The 19,820-nt window shown below is 39.3% G+C and overlaps 1 protein-coding gene across 1 annotated transcript; it reads right to left on the reverse strand.

The window, feature by feature from the left end:
* Positions 1-1,067: 1,067 nt before the first annotated feature.
* IM (Alternative oxidase family protein) lies at positions 1,068-19,419 on the reverse strand. The gene is made up of 9 exons (XM_010271757.3): positions 19,043-19,419; positions 18,398-18,590; positions 17,212-17,305; positions 16,569-16,684; positions 16,225-16,333; positions 15,605-15,673; positions 15,076-15,147; positions 14,914-14,961; positions 1,068-1,575 (listed from the first exon to the last, which is right to left on the reverse strand). The coding sequence occupies exons 1-9, from the start codon at positions 19,216-19,218 to the stop codon at positions 1,352-1,354; spliced, it is 1,101 nt and encodes a 366-aa protein (XP_010270059.1). The 5' UTR covers positions 19,219-19,419; the 3' UTR covers positions 1,068-1,351.
* Between the last annotated feature and the right edge of the window lie 401 nt (positions 19,420-19,820).

The raw sequence follows: 19,820 nt of genomic DNA on the forward strand, positions 1-19,820 counted from the left end.
CATTCCAATGTCCAATTGGGGTGATTTTTCTTTTCTTTTTTATTTTGGGTAACTTTTCAAGCCCCGCTATTTTTTTGGAAAAAAACCCTTTTCTAACCTCGAAATGCAATTTTTAGTATTTTTTATAAATAAAAAATTAAAAATTGAATTAAAAATATATATTAAATATAAAATAATACATATAACATATCTAAAACATATTTATACATTATTTATTACTAAAATATATATTTATGTATATGCAATGATGTGGCAATCTGAACCGTCCGGCCCAGCCGGTCAAACCAATGACCCACAACCCGGAGGCAAAAACAGTTCAGCCTCTGGATCGGTTTTTAAACATTGGTTGTACACATTTTTTCTACAAATACATTGCCCCGATCCAAATCCAAATCCATATGGAATCCAAACGGAAAGTTATTTCTGACTTCCGTTACTACAATATTAACCAAAAAACACCCGTTTTCACCGTTCAGTTGTCAGGCAAACCCCGAACTCCACTGAAGCCATAAAACGCTCAGGTTAACGCAACAAGTCACTCACCTTCTGTCTTGCCTATGAGTGCACGGGATATATTTCCAAAATTTGTGCAAGGGTCCATGTTTTATTCTTCCATCTCTGCAAACTGGAAAATCCAGCTCTTCTGAACTTTGCCCATTTCAGGAAAGAACCCATCACCATAACAAGACTGCTGAGTGCAAGCTAAAACAATATTAAGTCGTGTACGTCATGCTTTGATGAGATATTCTTGAACCCCCCCCCCCCATCAGCACCGCACTGTAACTGGCTGTGATTTTTACTGGTAACTGACTAAATGGTAAAACTGATGGGAGTCTTCACATAGCTTGTTCCCAGTTCCCACCTCCCAGGTACCCACTATATAAGTTTCCGGTCTCTTGTGATTGAGCCGGAGCTCGAGTAGCGGCTATTACCACAAGCCAAACAGGAAACTTCCTCTTCTCATGAGTGATCAATCTGCAATTGGACGGATGGAATTAGTTATGGCCTGTCCCAATGCACATTTCCTGTCGCCTTTCCGGTTTTAGAATCAAGCAACAACAGAAAAATGGATCAACTCTCTAAAAGAATTTTTTTACCCACCAAATAGGAAGGTCCTGTGTTTGTAACATTATACAAGTAATCAGAAATTTAGAATGTTTCACCATTGGTTGAATATACAATGTATACTTGATCATTCTATCAAAACTTTCCTCCGACTGTATTCAGGAGAGGAAGTACTACTTCAGCATAAACTGAGAAGAGACCTTGACTCAATTGCCAGAACTCGTATTCATTCAACAATTTTTTATTTTTCTTTATACAATTCTTATTTATTTCATTCCCTTCTCCATTAATTTTTTTTACTCTCTTCGGAAGATGTCACAGATTTTCTAATACAATCTACAATACCTTCACAATCTGCCTGAGGAAGGATGCAAACCAAATCATCTTCATTGGCATCTTCAGGACATGAGTGTGGTGAACGAAGGTTGCCACGAGTCTGACAAGCCCTCATTGTCTTGCAATGTTCTGCTTCGTCATCTCTTATGTTCACAAACACATCGTACAAGTTCTCTGAATTAAAAGAATAACAAGGATCACTTTGCTGGTGATTAATGATAACACAAGAACAGCAAAAGGAAAATGGATAAGCCTCTTCTATATTAACAAAACTAAAGCTGCTTTTTTTCTTTGCCCTTTTATTTTCCTTGATTACTTAATATTTTTTTCTAATGAGAATTCAAGGAAGACAATACGTGCAGTCATCTAGCAATTTAATTACAAATCATCTAAAAATTCAAAATAAAGTTCCAGAAATCACCAGGAACAAAAAAAATGAGGTGAATTGATAAAAAAAGAGGTGAACATACATGTGCATAGGACTTGCACACATGGACACCACTTACAACCCAAAAGCTAAGCTATTGGGTTATGGGCTACTCTTGTATATAAGACCCCTGCACCTCTCATTCCTTTCCAATGTAGGATCTCTTCATTACTTCATACACTACTCACGTGAATCCCAACAATCTCCTCCTCACATAAAGAGTCTTTTCCACATTGGGAACTCCATACTCCCCAATAGAAGCTATTATCATATTGCCAAGCTTGATGCAGACCAACCAAGAGCCCTTTGCTCACGACCATAGGGGAGCCAACTATGGGAGCCCATTCTGATGGGTGGAGACATCATGGGAGACCCAACTGCTCTTGCCAACTACTCACCCATGGGGAAGACAGCAAGCCATGGGAGTTCATTGCATGCATCTATCAACACTTGTGACCAGCCAAACCTTCAGCTCTGATACTACTGTTGTGCATTGAGGGGAGTCACCAAAACCAAGGGCTCATACACATACATGCACGTAGGACTTACACACAAGATGGACACCACTTACAACCCAAAAGCCTATGCTATGGGCCACTCTTGTATATATGTCCCTTGCACTTATCATTCCTTTCCAATGTGGGACTCTCTTCATACACTACTCATACATGAATCCCAACAAACAGAAGTAGTTTTGCAGCCAGGACCTCAGATTTTATGAGGTCATAAACCACAATATTGTTACATTGCCAGGTATAAATAAAGGTGTGGCATCCATTAGAAGTGGGGCATTACATTTTGTAAACTGAATGGTTTTTTCAAGTAACCATTACATGCTTCATCTATGTATATGGTAGGATCCACCACTAGCTCTTCCTCCCCGCCCCCCAAGCCAACAGAGAAAATTAAAAAAAAAAAAAAAAAGATGATTTTTTTTTTGATCAATAACACTTTCATTAATTCATCAGTAGAAAATTTACAAGTGGAAGACAAACACACTTATCTTCCAAGTCACAAAGAACTTCAAGAAAGGAAAGAAGAAAATACAAAGATACAAGGACACTAACATTACAACTTAGCCCAAAACAAGGAATCCCTTTCTGCCCCTTGTTTTGCTAAACCGTCAGCTAGGGAATTAGTTGATCTCTTAATCCAACATGTCTTAATTTTCATCTCCCGCACCAGCCATTTGAATTTCCTCCTCATTGTTATACTTCCAAAGATCATTTTGTTCTTTGGTCAGCCACCCTATCACCACCTCTGAATCCCCTTCAATTATAAGTTTCTTGATGTTCAATTCCTTAGCTTTCCGGACTCCTTCCATAACTGCACATATCTCAGCTCTAAGGGAGTCACCCACTCCAATTGGGCCTGAGAACATAGCAGAGATGACCCCATTTTCATCTCTAAAAACACCCCCGATCCCTGATTGTCCCGGGTTTCCCCTACTGCATCCATCAAAGTTTAATTTCAAGAATCCACTAGGTGGGTGGGGGGGTCCAAGCCACACTCATTACTGACTTGGTCTGTGTGCAACTTACAATTTCACCCCACTTCCTCAACATGTCATCCACAGTGTAATCTGTGAATATTACCAGAGATTTCAGCCACTGTACCGCCCTAAACTGTATGATAGCCCTCAAATCTGCTGTCCCTCTCTGAGTTTCTGAGAATATCCTGGAGTTCCTTTCTTCCCACAGTGTCCAACATACTGCAGCCCTTAGTCCTCTCCACATTGTCCTTCCCCTTTTTAATCACCACTTGAAGAAGGAGGGGGCGAAAAGGCCCTACATGTCTGATGGGGGATTCCAGCTGCATCCAAATAAGAAGAAAGCCCAATCCCACAATGACCTCGCGAAGTGGCACGACACCATTAGGTGAAAACCAGTCTCCCCATCTGCTTTACACAGAACACACCACTGAGGTGACAAGCAAGTATTGGGTCTCTTCTTTTGGAGTAGATCACCAGTGTTGATTCTTTCCAGATAGGCTTCCCAACAAAAACTACCAACCCTAGGAGGTATAGCTCTGCACCAAACCTCACCAACAGGAAAAGGGGACAGGGTAGGACTAGTGGACTGACTTAAGACTTTGAAGAACGAAGCACAAGAGAAAATGCCATTGGGGTTGGGTGTCCAAATTTTAGAATCCGCCCTAGTGGGGTCTAAGACAACGTTATCAAGAAATGCAAGAAGGCTCGAAATACAGTCGAAGTCCGAATCCCTCAAATCCCTTCTTAGACCCAAGTTCCACCCAATCCCAGAAGTGGAAGAGGACAGGGTGGTGAAAGACGAGATCGGCTCATTTTTCAAATCAGAAAGAGCGTACAAAGATGAAAACTGATCCTTTAGAGGGGCGCTTCCCACCCAGGTTTGTTCCCAAAATTTTATGGAGTTACCGGAATTCAAGTCATACCTGATATTAGGAATAAAAACTGGAAGCAGGTCATGAATGGCTTTCCAAGGAGAGTTGCTTGTGATCCTAGCTCTGATTCCAGTGTCCCATCCGTTGCGCTCCAACCCATGAATACTTGCCACTATTCTAGCCCATAGCTTCTCCTTCTCCATAGGAAACCTCTATAGCCACTTCCCCAGCAGAGTCATATTCCTTCTCCTAATACTCCCAAGCCCCAAACCACCACACGACTTACTCCTGCACACTATTTCCCAGCTAACTCTATGATCCCTCTTCTCTTCTCCCGGCTCCCACAGGAAATCTCTCATTAACTTCTCTAATCTGTTAGCAATCTTCACTAGGATTTTAAACACCGACATGAAGAAGATGGGTAAGTTAGCAAGCGTGGCCTTAATTAATGTAATTCTCCCGCCAAGAGAGAAGTAATTCTTTTTCCAGGATACCAATCTTTTTTCAAACCTTTCCATCACTGGGTTCCAGAAGCTCTCTCTCTTGGGATTATCACCTAATGGTAATCCTAAATAGTTCAGAGGCCACCCCGTGACTTCACACCCCAGCACTTCAGCACTCTCCCTGATCTCTCCCTCCTCCAAATTCACCCCCACTACACAGCTTTTCCCAAGGTTAACCTTCAAATTGGACAGTTGCTCAAACAGTTGTATCACCGACTTTAAATTCCTGATAAACCTCACATTACCACCTTCACAAAACAGAATCGTGTCATCAGCAAACTGTAAATGTGTGAGGGGGGTTTCCATCCTCCCAACCCTCCAGCCTCTAATGAGCCCCCTAGAATCTGCTCTGGGAATCAATTTCCCCAAAACCTCCGTAATTAAAATGAACAAGAAAGGAGAAAGGGGGTCTCCTTGTCTTATACCCCTACTGGCTGGAAAGAAATCTACCACTGTCCCGTTCACTAGCACTGAATAATGACAATTCCAGATACAACCCATGATCCACTTACATCATCTAGCCCCAAACCCGAATTTGGTTAAAACTTTCCTCAAGAACTCCCAATCCACCAAGTCATAAGCCTTTTCCAAGTCCAGCTTACAGACCACTCCCTTCTTTTTATCCCTCTTAAAGTTCTCCACACTCTCATTAGCAGTTAAAATCTGGTCTGTAATTTGTCTTCCACTCACAAAAGCTCCTTGATAGTGTTCAATGATATCCGGCATTACCTTCTTCAGCCTCAAAGACAACACTTTTGCAATGATCTTGTACAAGCTATTCACCAAGCTTATTGGCCTAAAATCCTTCGGGTGGGATGCATCTTTCTTTTTGGGAATTAAGGCTATAAATATAGAGTTCACACCCGGATTGACAATTCCTCTCCTGAAAAAATCCTCAAACACCCGCAAGAGATCATCTTTCAAAATATCCCAACAATCCTGATAAAAAGCCATTGTAAACCCATCCGGCCCTGGAGCTTTTGTTCTATCCATAGAAAACACAGCCTCCTTGATCTCTTCTATATTAAAGCTTCTTTCCATCCTTCTCCTGTTCTCCACCCCTACATCTGGCCAATCCAAACCTTCTACCCACACCCTTCTACTCACAGGCCTTCTTAGAATAGATTTGAAATGCTCCACACAGGCCCTGGCAATCTCCTCTTGCTGTACTAACTCAACTCCATCTACTACCAATTTGGAGATAAAGTTCTTCCTTCTCCTGCCATCTGCTAGAGAGTGGAAATACCTAGTGTTTCTATCTCCCTCTTGCAGCCATTTACACCGAGATTTTTGCCTCCAGCTAATTTCCTCCTTGTGCAGGCAATCCTCTAACTGTCTTCTCAATTCTCTCCTGAGGTCATTGTCTTCTTCTCCAAATTCTCCCCTTTCCTCTTTAAAGTCAAGGCTTTCAATCTTCTTCATCAAGTCTCCCTTTCTTTCTTCTGTCCTCCCGAACTCCATCAAGTTCCACTCCTTAATTCTTGCTTTCAAGAATTGTAGTTTCTTATGGAATTTTATCCCCTCCCACTCCACCGACGGGTTACACTCATGCCACCATTCCCTCACTTTGTTAGTAAATCCCACAATCCTTCCTTCCCCTCTCCCCCTCCTCAGAGAGCCCGCCTACTAGCTCGGCTACATATTCATGGGCTACAGGACATGGTACAGGAACGGAATCTAGAACCAAAGACACAGGAGACACATTAGTATCACAAACCGAAATCACATGGTTACCTGGGACTGAAGGACAAGCTAGAATAGGACTGCTCCCGGCCTCCTTCTCTTGTTCCGAAGGTTGGTAACCAATTGTCTTCCTGGGTTGGTTGGGAAGTATTTCTGTCCTTTGGTCAACCTGGTGATCTTTCCACTCTACCCCTGGGTCACCCCTAGATAACATATTCCCGATCTGCTTCCGGTTCTCCTGGTTTTCCCCTTCTGAAAAACCTTGCGCACTCTGTGGTCTTGGGAATGAGATAATCCGATTGCAGTCTTCACCCTGGAATAATCTTGCAATATTCCACCCTTCCATATCACCTCCAGCACAACTGCCTTCATCGTTTACACTGCCCACGCTAGAGCCATCGACAGAAAGGTCCTCCGATTCACCATCGTCTTCACCGCATTGCACCCACCCTTCAAATTTCTCTTTCTTCTCTTCAGTTCTTCCCCTAGTGAAACTTAGCTCAGGCCTCTCTGAGAAGCCTCACACGGGGCTAAGCTCCTTCAAGCTACGTCGGGAGACCCACTGTAACGCCCTCTTCTTTCCTGGTTTCCAACGCTGCGCGCATTCCCCCTTTTGGCTCGTAGCTGGGGACGATGATAGACCGAAACCGATGTCTATCATAGTCGAAACCCCAGTCACATGTTTCTTTAGTGGCTCACGCACCTTATAAACAAACTGGGTCGGGCCCGCTGGCCTGTTTGGGCCTTTAAGAATACCATTAGCAGCCCAGATGGGCTTTTGCTTTGGCCCATTTGTAAGCACCCGCGAGCTCACGTGACTTTTAAGAAGGTTACGCGCGTCCAGCCCCGACCCCGGTTTGGTTCTAACAGGTTTAAGTTCAAATCTTCCTTGGCCCAACCCCTTTTCCCTGTTTAGAACAGTCTTGGCGCCAGTTACAACCTATGCAAAGGACCTGCCACCCTCCAGACTGCTCACTTCTTCCACACGCGAAAATCCCACCCCCTGCCTACTACCCTTTTGTTTCTCCAGCAAATGTTTTTCCAATTTAGTGAAAGTGCTTTTCTTGTTTGAATCCTCCAACCCTTTCTTGCCACGCAGCTCTTCTTCTTCAACCTTCTCATCTCCCTCCGTACGAGCCTCTTTCCAGAGCATCAATTCAGTGGATGAAGCCAGCCACACTGAGTAGCATTGCCTTTCGACTAGCACCTCTATCTTCCGAGGTATCTCCTCAGGTTTTACTCCATTCAATAAAATGGAAGCTGAATGAAGGTCTCCCCAAAAGGCCCCTCCTAGTGATCCTCCACACATCAAAGCAATGGCTTCAGCACTGAAATGAGGAAGGATTAGTTGAACGCGATGGCTGTTCAGCTGCTTCAGCAGGCTGTGGAACCAATGATAATTTTCCATGCCAGTAATAAAATACATGGGACCCACACCTCTCACTGTGGGAATATTATCATTGGTTCCACAGTCAGCTGAACAGCCATCACATTCAGCTAAGCCAAATTAGAAATGAGAAGGGTGTTTGTAAGTTGTAACCATAGTTTGGCAAAAAGCCAAAAACATTATATAAATCAGTATCATACTTCATTAGTCATTATCAGGTCATGGTAACTTTGTAATCTAGGGGATCTTGCAAATGAACCCATTACTGATGGTTCCCACCCCACACATCATTTTTTCATGTATATGGCAGTGTTATACTGTTATTGGTAGAACATAATTATAGTCTGCTTGATAAATCTTTGGATTTCACAAGTGAAATATGAAAAGAATTATGCATAGGTAATGAAGGATACTGGGCAGCTAATAGTGAAAGTATCATGTGACTTATTTGGGGAACATATCAAAACTAGAGGGGGAATCATCTCGAGTTCCCCACTCAAATTTTGTCCTATTATATATATAATTGCGATTTAAGGCCAAAAAAGGGTTTTTTTTTGTGAAAATAGCAGAGCAAGGCTCCTTAAGACACAAAGATCTTGAAAAGTTATATATATATATATATATATATAATTGCGATTTAAGGCCAAAAAAGGGTTTTTTTTTGTGAAAATAGCAGGGCAAGGCTCCTTAAGACACAGATCTTGAAAAGTTATGGCCTCCAGAAGTTTGACCTGGTGACCAGGTCAAATGGGTCAACAGTTCGATTGCCTAGGCCAAACGGTTTTTGACAAAACCCCAGGTTTTAGGAAAATCAGACCAGACCCAGAATCATGGCTAGGTGATGGTTCAAACGGTTCAACTGTCCAGGTCAATGACAGGTTGAAAATATGGGGACAAACTTGCCTGTTTAACTTGACTTTGTCTCATTACATAAATTATCCTATCATGAAATCATCCATGCAATAAGCTAAAGATTGTGCAACCAGACATGTTATTGGTAGGTTATAGCAAATTTATGAACCAATAAGACAGATGGATGTATTCTTTATTTTTTGAGTTTTAAATTGTAGTTTTGTTATTTTAAGAGATATTGGTTTTAGAAAGTTATTTCTTTATGCCAAACTTGTAATAGGTCAACAAATCAAATCCCGAATGATGGTTTAAAATGTTGACATATTTTCTAATATTTCCACATGTTTCCATTTCCATAGGTACTGAATGAAATATCACTGGAATTGACATATTCCCCAATGAAAACTACTGGAATTGCAGATGTGTGAAGCAGTAGTATTATTGCTTGCCTAATGAACATAATGATCACTTTGAGCCAACTTGAAATTCCATTTGGATGTGAAGCTAAACCTTAGTGTAAGACATTTTTTTTTTTGATAATTTTGTGTAAGACATTATTTGACTCATTGAATCTATTTGAACCTTCTATTCTATTTTGTAGTTTCAACTGCTAAGGTCTTTATAACAACTTTGCTGCATATTATTTTGTCTAGTAACCCTAGTTTTTTCGCTTTGTTCTATGGTTTGGAAACAAGACGATAATCTAGAAGGATTGTACCTGTGCATTGTCTATTTCCACATATTTCACAATGTTTCCATCATGTTTATAATTTCTACAATATTTTTTACATTTCTAACATGTTTCCTTTCCTATATTTAGATGATTGATATTTTCATTGGGCATTCCTCCTCCTCTGGTGTTGAGTGATCCCACCAATTTATCAAATAGATGGGTTTACAGGAGAGTGGGCCTTGGAGACTGAACATTTTTTGAATGAAGCTCAGGACATTGTGGGTGCAACGTGTTCCTCGCCCCATTGGATTTCAAGAAGTCTAAACACAATTCCAGATAGCTTAGCTAAGGAGTGTTGTATAGCAATTATATGTTGCCCTGATTTTTGAGTGGGCCCCTTTTTTTGGTTCTTTGATAAGTGAACTTCCTCTCATCTTCACGTTTAAACTTTGTATCACAGTTTTTCAGAAATAAGGAAATAAGATAAAATTTTAAGAAGTTTCCTTTTTTTTGTATTTTGGAGGTTAAAAATAAATGTGCTATGTATAGTTTATAAATATGGGAAGACAGTGTAACTGAAAAGTTGATAGTTTTATATTTGGATGAAGCTTTTTCTCTTGGGTGTGATTATCAAGATTTCTTATGTTTTTTTTTTATCAATAACAGAAACTTTTATTAATTAAAAGGATATGGAAAAGATACAACAAGAAGGGGGGTAAAATCTCTTACCCCACCCAAAAAACATCACATTACAATACAGCCCAAAAGAAACTAGTTCTTCCCACCCCTTGTTTAGCTAGATAATCTGCAAAAGAATTGGCAGTCCTCTTGGACCACTGAAACTGAATTTGCATGTCTTGAGTGAGCTGGAAAATTTTCTTTTTCTCATTTGAGAACTTCCATAAACTAGCCTCTTCCTTCTGCAGCCAGTTTAGAATCACCCTCCACCAACAGCTTCCTAATATTCAGCTGTTTGGCTCTTTTAATTCCTTCTAATACTGCTGAAATTTCAGCTCTTAGAGAATCCCCCCAGCCTATAGGCCCTGAAAACATAGCCATAATTCGACCTTCTTCATCCCTGAACACTCCTCCAATACCTGAAAGGCCTGGGTTCCCTTCACTGCTACCATCAAAATTCAATTTAGTGAACCCCATAGTTGGAGGAGACCAAGTTGGAACAGTAGCATTAAACAGCCGAGCAGACCAGGCAACTTCTTTCCAACTGAGATACCTTCAAAAAGCTCCGTAGACTTCCTTGCAGCCCTAGAAGGTATCCAAAGAGCAAGGGAGTTGAACATTAGATGTTTGGTTCTTGAAAGTAACTCGGAGGTGGTGATTAGGTGGCTAAAGGGGGGAGGCAGCGGATTATGGAGTTATAACAATGAGAAGAATAAATTTAACTGGCTGAGTAGGGATATTGTGGTTCATTACAACTAGGTGAAAAGGACTGCTAATTCTTTTGCTGATGGATTAGCAAAGCAAGGGGTGGATAGGGTTTCGACTTTTTGGGCTAATTTTTTAATTTTCCTTGTATTCTTTGGTGGGGAGTTAAGTCTTTGACCTCCCCTTTGTACCTAAGCTTCACATAGTTCCATATCTTTAACAAAGTTTCTTGTTATTGATCAAAAAAAAAAGCTCCATAGACTTGACCCAATGAACCACCTTAATGTAGATCAATGATGACTTCTTTGTTCCTTTCTTTTTCCTGGAAGGTTCGTTGATTTCTTTCCTCCCACACTGACCAACATACTGCTGCTCTTACACATCTCCACAAGATCTTACCTCTCTTTTTTAAACCCCTCACTGGAACAGAGTTAAACAAGCTTAGTACACTTGGGGGAATGGGCCACCTGCAACCAAAAAGAGAGAAAAACCAATACCAGATTTCTGAAACAAAAGGATAGGAAACAAATAAGTGATAACAGCTCTCACCATTCCTCTTACATAAGATACACCAGTGCGGGAATAAACACCATCTTGGCCTTTTCTTTTGAAGTAAGTCACAAGTGTTACACTTTCCTAGGATAGCTTCCCAGCATAAAGAACCTACTCTGGGAGGAATTGGTCTACCCCAAACTTCCAGAGCCGGGAAAGGAGGATCAAGGGCTGAATGGGAATGGGTTAATTCCTTGAAGAAGGAAGAGCATGAAAAAATACCCGAAGGAGTAGGAGCCCAAATCCCACTGTCCAATCTAGAGGGGTCAACAACTACCTCCTCCAAAATCTTAATCAAATTAGAAATGGAATCCATTTCAGAGTCTCTAAGAGGCCTCCGGAAGCCCAAGTTCCAAACAGGGCCAGAAGTATAATAGGTTAGGAAAGTAGCAACAGGCTCATTTTTAAACCTTGAGAGATAAAACAAAGAAGGAAACTGCTCCTTCAAAGGTGAGTTACCCACCCAGATGTGTTTCCAAAATCTTACAGAATTACTAGAGCAAAGGTCATACCTGACAAAAGGAAGGAAGGATGAAAGAATAGTATGAATAGACTTCCAGGGGGAAAGCTCTTGTAGCCCTAGATGAAATACCCATGTCCCAGCCATTTGCCTCTTGCCCATGAATACTTAGGATTATTTTAGCCCACAGATTATCCTTTTCCTTTGCCAGTCTCCATAACCATTTCCCCAACAAGGCTTCATTCTTCTTCTGCAAGTTACTTAAGCCAAGGCCACCATCCTTTTTAGCTCTATTTACCAAATCCCACCTAACTCTATGATCCCTTTTCTCCTCCCCAGGTTCCCATAGGAAATCTCATGAATTTCTCCAACACCCTACACACTCCCTCAAGAATCTTAAACACAGACAGAAAATATATCGGGAGGTTCGCCAAGGTTGCTTTAATCAATGTTATCCTACCACCCAAAGATACATAGTTTTTCTTCCATGAAGCTAGCCTTTTGTGAATTTCTCAATCACTGGATTCCAAAAGTCCCTTCTACTAGGATTATTCCCTAAGGGAAGTCCCAGATATTTCAGAGGCCACTGTGCAATCTTGCATCCCAATATTTGGGCCCTTTCTTCCACCTCTTCGGCCCTCATATTAACACCAATCACACAACTCTTATCAAAGTTGACTTTGAGGTTGGTCACATGTTCAAAGACATTAATCACCCGTTTTAAGTTTCTAACCCACCTTATCTCCTCCCCTCCACAAAACAAAATCGTGTCATCCGCAAACACTAAATGAGTGATCTGAATTCCATCCCTTCCAACTTTCCAACCACTTACCAAACCCCTAGAATCTGCCCTCTCCATAATCCTCCCCAAAACTTCAGCAATCAAGGTAAAAAGAAAGGGGGATAGGGGGTCCCCTTGCCTAATACCCCTAGTAGCTGGGAAATGGTCCACCACCCTACTATTCACCAAAATGGAATAGTGACAAGTCCTAATGCACCCTTTTATCCACTTACACCACCTTTGCCCAAAACCAAAGGACCCAAGCACTTCCAACAACACAGACCAATCAACCAGGTCATAAGCCTTTTCTATATCCAACTTACATACCAACCCTTTCTTCCCATTTCTTTTGAAATCTTCCACACTCTCGTTTGCTATTAGTATTTGATCCACAATTTGCCTATTCTTCACAAATGCACCTTGGTTAAGGGAGACAATTGTGGGGAGAACCTCTCTAATTCTGTGCGAGAGAACCTTGGCAATGATCTTGTATAGGCTATTAACCAAGCTGATGGGTCTGAACTCCTTCGGGTGGCAAGCACCCTCCTTTTTTGGGACTAATGTAATGAAAGTAGAGTTCAGACCAAGGTTAATCACCCCTCTTTCAAATAATTCTAAGAACACCTTTTGGATGTCATCCTTAATAATCTCCCAGCAATCTTGATAAAAAGCCATTGTAAAACCATCGGGTCCTGGGGCTTTAGCTCTATCCATAGAGAAGATGGCATCCCTTATTTCCTCCACCTCAAACTCTCTTTCCAACCAATCAATCAGCTCGCCAGGGAGCCTGAGCCAATCCAAACCTTTAATCCTTAATCTCTCATTTAAGGGTCTCTTGAAAATAGATTTGAAATGATTCACAAAAGCCCCTTCAATCTCATTTTGTTGGGTTAAAGTTATACCATCAATATCCAATTTAGAAATGCAATTCTTCTTCCTTCTACCATTAGCTATAGCATGGAAGAATTTTGTGTTCCTGTCTCCCTCCTTCACCCATTTGTGTCTGGATTTTTGCTTCCATCTGATCTCTTCTTTAAAAAGTAGATCCTCTAGATTTTTCCTCAATTCCCACCTCAACTCTCTATCTCTTTCCCCAAAGCAGCCTTGGTCTTCCTTTGCATCTAGCTCCTCTAACTAGTTAATAAGTTGTTGCTTCTTTTCTTCTAATCTCCCAAAGTGAAGAATGTTCCACTCTTTAATTTTACCTTTAAGCTCTTTTAACTTCCAATGGAATCTCATACCTGCCCAATTCACCTCCGGGTTACTTGCATTCCACCATTTCTTCACATTCTCTTTAAAATCCGGATGAAGCAACCACATATTCTCAAATCTGAATGGGGAAGGTCCTCTATTTCTAAATTCAGACTTGAAGAGTGAGATTGGCCAATGATCAAAAGTTACTCTTGGAAGGGCCCTTGACACTATGTCTCCCTAATGCTCTTCCCAATCTGCAGTGAAAAGGAATTTGTCTAATTTGGAACAAATTGGATCAGTTTGGAGATTTGACCATGTGAATCTGTTACGTTGGAGTTCAAGTTCCTTAAGTTCAAAAACATTAATAAACTCATTGAATTTCCTCATACTGATGGTACTCCTTTGTCGTACCTTACTGCACTCTTCACTGAATCTAATCACATTGAAATCCCCTCCTAGGCACCAAGGTCCATCCCATCATTCCATTGAAGGCTTCATATTGCATTTGGTGTGACCTCATAAGTAATTTCAGAAGAGAGGTGCAATTCTTTTACTCTAAATTGCAGTGTTTTCAACCCGCCTTTGACCCATCTGGTCAGACCATTCGACTCGCAACCTGGTCATGATTCTGGTCCAGGTTAACCTAAAACTGGAAAATTCTTTGAAAATGTTGAGTTGGTCAGCAATCCACTGACCTGGGTGGTCGAACCATTGACCTATTTGACTCGGCCAACAGGTCATGAGTTACAATTTACAAATTACAAGAAAACTTCCAAAGGCCATAACTTTATGATCGGTGGTCAGATTGGGTGACTTTTTTTTTCAATTTTGGGGTACCTTTTCACAGTCTATGCAATTTTGCCAAAAAATGGCTTTTTAATTAAAATAAAAAATCTATAAACTAGACTTAAAATAAAATCATACGTATAGATAAATAAAATCATACATACATAAAATAAAATCATAGGCTCATGGGTCAACCCATTTGACCTGGATAGTTGAATAGCTGACCCGTGCCCTAGAGGAAAACAGGTCAGCCTCCAGGTCGGTTTTTAAAACATTGCTGACTTCTCTGTTGTTCTTTTCTTTTGCAATTTCCATAATTTCATTTCCCCTTTTCAATGAGAGTTAAACATCCCCTAGGTTGCCTATACCATAGGAGAATAATGTTTTATGAAGAGCAAACTCAACTATAAACTTAAAAAAAAAAACTTCAAAAGAGGCAACCTCTAAAACAAAAGCTTGAATCTTACCTATCTTTGGCCTACGAGAATTGGGAGCCCTTGAAGTTTGAAATTCATCTAGAGAGAAATACAAAGAATTTTTATTTGAATCAGTGGAAATATAAAAAGATTTATCAACATAAATTGCAAACCAAAAGACTAAAACCCATAAAGATCAGCCAATCAACTTACCAAACAAGTATAAATCATTTCCCATGTAATATTTCACAGCAACTTCAGGGGCAGGCAGTTTTTTCAAGTCATCTGCATCAATAAAATAAAAGTAATATGCATCCGCTCTACGCCTCTACCCCTCCCAATACCCAGGATAGCTGGGATGGTCATTAGGTAATAGCCCTATTTATCCATCACATCAATAAAAAGAGTAGGCTAGGGGTTATGGGTTGGGGGATGGGCTACCCCCGTTGTGTAGCCCTTCAAAAGAAATCAAAAAATAAATAGATAAATTGTAACCGACCAACCTCACTTTCCATTATAGATTATTTAATTATCAAAAACAATAAAAAGAGTAGGTTAGAATCACTACAGTTGGTCCTCAAAAAGAGGGGGCTATGATCATCAAGTTGGACCTTTTCTCTGGGAAAGGAGCTGCTTGGTGGGGCCATATCAGCTTTATAAATATAAATCAATGTTATTTCATCATCATCTTTTTTTTCTTAAAAACAAACTAGGATAGCCATATAACTTCCAGAACTCTTACCTTCCCGGAGCTTGATAAACTTGTCATAAGTAGCATATGCATGCATCTCCACACATTCAGAAAAATGGTCTGCACAAACCATGAAAGAGATTGTACAAATATGAACTTCTGACACTTTAGCTTTTCCATAGACATAGACAATGCATGAAAAATTCATCCTATTCTATCTTTCAGTATAAATGGCAGACAATCTAGCATAATCTAGCTTCTTCCAAGATGTGAAGTTAAGCTCTAAACTCTGCACATTGTATAGTGACCCTTATCCAATCCCTTATTAGAACCATTTTTCCCAGGGAGGGATCTGATGTCATTTACCTTATTGGAAAGTTACAGATCTTATAATTTGTGAAGCCACAAAAAAAAAAGAAAAAAATAAATAAGTAAAAGGTCTTATGGGGAGGAAATTGATAGATTAAAAAAGAATTCAAATCTGGAATGTCCGGGACAATATAAAACATTTTTAACATTTGAGATGGATGGAAAAAACATTTGCTGCACCATCCCAAAAATTTTCCAATATGAAAGTAAATAACAAGACAAAAGAAAATACAGTAAGCTAAATACAAATAATTACATAGCTTTGGCCCTATGTAAGTTAAGAACAAGAATGATATGCTTACATGCCATTCTTGGACTTAAGAGATACATAAAAACGGTCATGAAGTAATAAAACACTGCAATATGTTGTGCAAGCAAGCGGTCCAACCACCATGAATTTCCACCCAATTCCTGCACTAGAAACAAAGTGAACATCTAAGAAAATTTCAAAAACTTTTCAGGGAACAAATCTTCTTATCAAATTATCCAAATCCATTGTGGTTGCACACAACATACATGTATTTAAAAATAAAAGCTATATAAAATTGGTTTTGTAATACATAAACAAGTACACTTGAAACAGAAAATAAGAAATGTGTAACAAGACAACATGGTTACTAGATAGGTTAGAATTAAAGATTTGGACCTCCATAATAAGCAAATGGTGCATCTCATTCCAGCTTTCAGCAAAATGCACTTTCAAATAATCTGCTCTTCTCCACCAACCAAAACTCTCATACATGTGTAGAACAGACATAAATGCTGCAAAACAATGAGCAGTATCATATTAAGGATGCAATTACAGCACAGCACTTGAAAATAAATATAGCAAGTCCATGGTCAAGCAGGTAAATTTTTGGAGACAGAGTTCTCTAAAAGGAAATTCTAGCATTATCGTATAAATTAATAACTTGAACAGAAATCTTGCATAAAGATGCTCCATTGATGATAAAAAACTGCAGCCCATCTCACAACTTAAGACTCGCTCACATTGGTCTGGACACTGATCATTCAACTATTTTTGGCAGTTTTTGAACATTTACATACAACTTATGCTTATATTTTAAGCAATAAGGAGAAAAGGAGGGAAACAATAAAAATAATGTTAGTATAAAATGAGAATTACTCAAACTCTTTACATTTTAACAGGGGGAATTTGTTCTACAACTGTCATGATAGATTTTTTTTGAATTCTAAGAGCTGCAGGCCAGTCAAAGGTCAGCGAAAACTATTTAGCAGAAACAATAATAACTCTGAAAATTATAGAATAAAGAAATAACAAAGCTCACCAAAATAAGGAACTCTTGCAATGGTTTCCAGCACATAAAACCTTGCATAGTTGCGGTCATGGTACAAGGTATCAAGTATCTTTATAACCGATTCCTGTATTGATCAATAAATTTTCAAAGTTAAGGCAAGGAAACAGTATACAATTCTACCATGAAAGGGAAAAATGAAACTAGTATCACCAAAGATTCCGAGCTGTATAATCTAATCTGGTTCTCAAATATGGGTAACAATTAGATATCAGGTACCCTGTAAATCTGGAAACCTCAAAGCAAGATACCTACCAAAACAGTATGGGTACCTCTATGGGCAGGGACCCTAAAATTTTTTTATGTAATTAATAATACAAAGGAACTATAATATTTAGTATGGTGCAATTAAACATGAGTAGTTAAATATCAAAGTTCAAAACAATAACATAATTACATCAAAACAAACAGTACTAAGGTGTCTCTAATAGTCTAATTCAACTTCATAAGATTGATGACACCAACTTCATTTTTCAAAAAAAAGAGATTGAATGAACCTTAACATCCTTCAAAGATGGCCCATGTAACTATTTGCAGTCCATATCATCTTACTATTAAAGCCCCTTAACCCCTAATCAATTACATGAAGAAACCATGAGATGAAAATGTTATCAAAATGATCATACGTAAAAACTTCTGAAAAGATTACCAAGAAAGAGTTTTGGAATTTGGAACCATGGTGTTAAGGTTATTCCAACTTCCAAGTAACCTGAAATATATTAGTTATATCTCCCTTTTCTTAAAACCAATATCCATGAATTTTGGTGGTGACCTCTAAAGATAAGTCTGGATCATCCCTTCAACGAGTTACTACATACTTGCAGCAGCTAGTACTAGGTTTGTTGTTCAAATGGGTTTCATTAAAAATAGTGATCTCTAAATAAGAAAACTCAGAGTCTAAGACACTGATCCTATAAAAATAAGATACAAAGAACTGCGCCCCAATATCTGATGGGAAACTAATTTCGACTGTAAACTTGTAGAGTGAGACCTTAAAGAAAAGAAAAGAAAAGGAGGGGGTGAATATGGAATTGTATATCTATAAGTGCATGCAGATATAACGAGAAAAAAGATGGAATAGAAAACATTTGTTCAATCTTCACCAAATGGGTAGAGAAAGAGACGATTAAAATCAAGGAAAAAAGGGACGAAAGTTTACCGTGAGAAAGATATTCACAGACTGTTCAATCTTAATGACCCATCTCTCCAACACACTGGATGACATACTATCTGATCCATCGGCATCGCTTCCTTTCCCCTCGTTGTCAGGAATGCCCTTCACTTGGAATGGCTCCACGACCACCTTCTCCTCATTATCTTGCAAAGTTGTTGCTTTGACTCTACAAAACTTTCTGCACGGAAAATAATACGCAAATTCATACAGAAACAACAAATACATTAGAATATAATCGACCAGCCACCGAAGACCCTCGCAGCTATCAGAGTAGTAAATTCAAATACAAGAAAAGCATCAAATTGTAAATGAATTAACCTTCCAGAACTAGTAAAGTGGAAGAATGTATTTAAAAAAAAAAAAAAAGGAACACTGGAAAGCAATTTGAAAAAAAAAAAGGGAACATAAATTCATACTAAATACGAGCAACCAAAACTTTATAACTCCCTTTTAATCTCAAAAAACTACTTCTGAGAGTTATAAAAGAGAAAGGTCAAAATTCGAAGTCACAGACTCAAAATTTTACGTCTAACAAATGGGAAACTACAGAAGTAATAAACCCAAACGCCTTATCAACTGAAAAAAAAAATGCAAGAAACAAAAAAGCATACCAAAAAAAAAAAACTCAACCTTGAAAGAAATCGATGCGAAGAAGAAGAAGAAGAGCAACAACTAGAAGACAGGGGATTGTAGACGAAAGGGCTGTTTGACTTAAAAGAAACAGAGATTCCATGTTTTGTCGCGTTGATGGACGAAGAAGATGAAACCGGGGTGGCGACGAATACGGAAGAGAGAGCTGCCGCCATGACTCTCTGTCTCAAAAGTTTTCTGAAGAGAAAAATCGAACTTCAAATTTCTTATTAGCGATGATTTTCAGATTTTGACTTCGATTCGATGGCTTCTCCGGAGAATCAGAGCTTACTGTTTTCTGTTTATGCCCAGTTGCCCACAGGACGGAACCTGGCAGCCTTGGTTTGGTTGGGCGGTTACTTGGGTGGTGGGCGCATTCGTTGTTTCCGAGCTCGGATCTGGTCCCAACACACCGTCCCAAAGGCCATTTCAGTCGTAAAGACAAATTTACCCTCACTTCTTTTTCAGGGAAAAAAATCCTAAATAACATGATTTTTATTCCTTACAAGAAACTGTTTCCACTAATTTTCCTTGTTTATATGATTGTGCCCATAAAGTCTTCAACTTAGCACAAATCGCATTGTGTGTTACTTCAATTTTTTTACCTGTAGAGAACGAAAATTAAGATAAAAATGTTTCATTCTTTATATTCTTTCTCCCCCTTATCATGAATTAAACTTATCCTACCGAAATCTTCTTATTCAGAACGCTTAATTTAACAAAATAAATATACAAATAAAAGGAAAAAGAAATATTGACTTCGTGACGTACAAAAGCA

Source organism: Nelumbo nucifera, chromosome 1 (assembly GCF_055504915.1).
Source record: "Nelumbo nucifera cultivar China Antique chromosome 1, China Antique-T2T, whole genome shotgun sequence".
Taxonomy (NCBI): Eukaryota; Viridiplantae; Streptophyta; class Magnoliopsida; order Proteales; family Nelumbonaceae; genus Nelumbo; species Nelumbo nucifera.

Excerpts from the sequence above, each read along its gene's own strand:
- IM (XM_010271757.3), bottom strand. The coding sequence starts at position 19,218 with ATGGCGGCAGCTCTCTCTTCCGTATTCGTCGCCACCCCGGTTTCATCT. Across the intron at positions 17,306-18,397 it reads CTGTGAATATCTTTCTCACG|GAATCGGTTATAAAGATACT; the intron begins GTAAACTTTCGT and ends TGATCAATACAG. Across the intron at positions 1,576-14,913 it reads TTCTCGTAGGCCAAAGATAG|AGAACTTGTACGATGTGTTT; the intron begins GTAAGATTCAAG and ends CTTTTAATTCAG.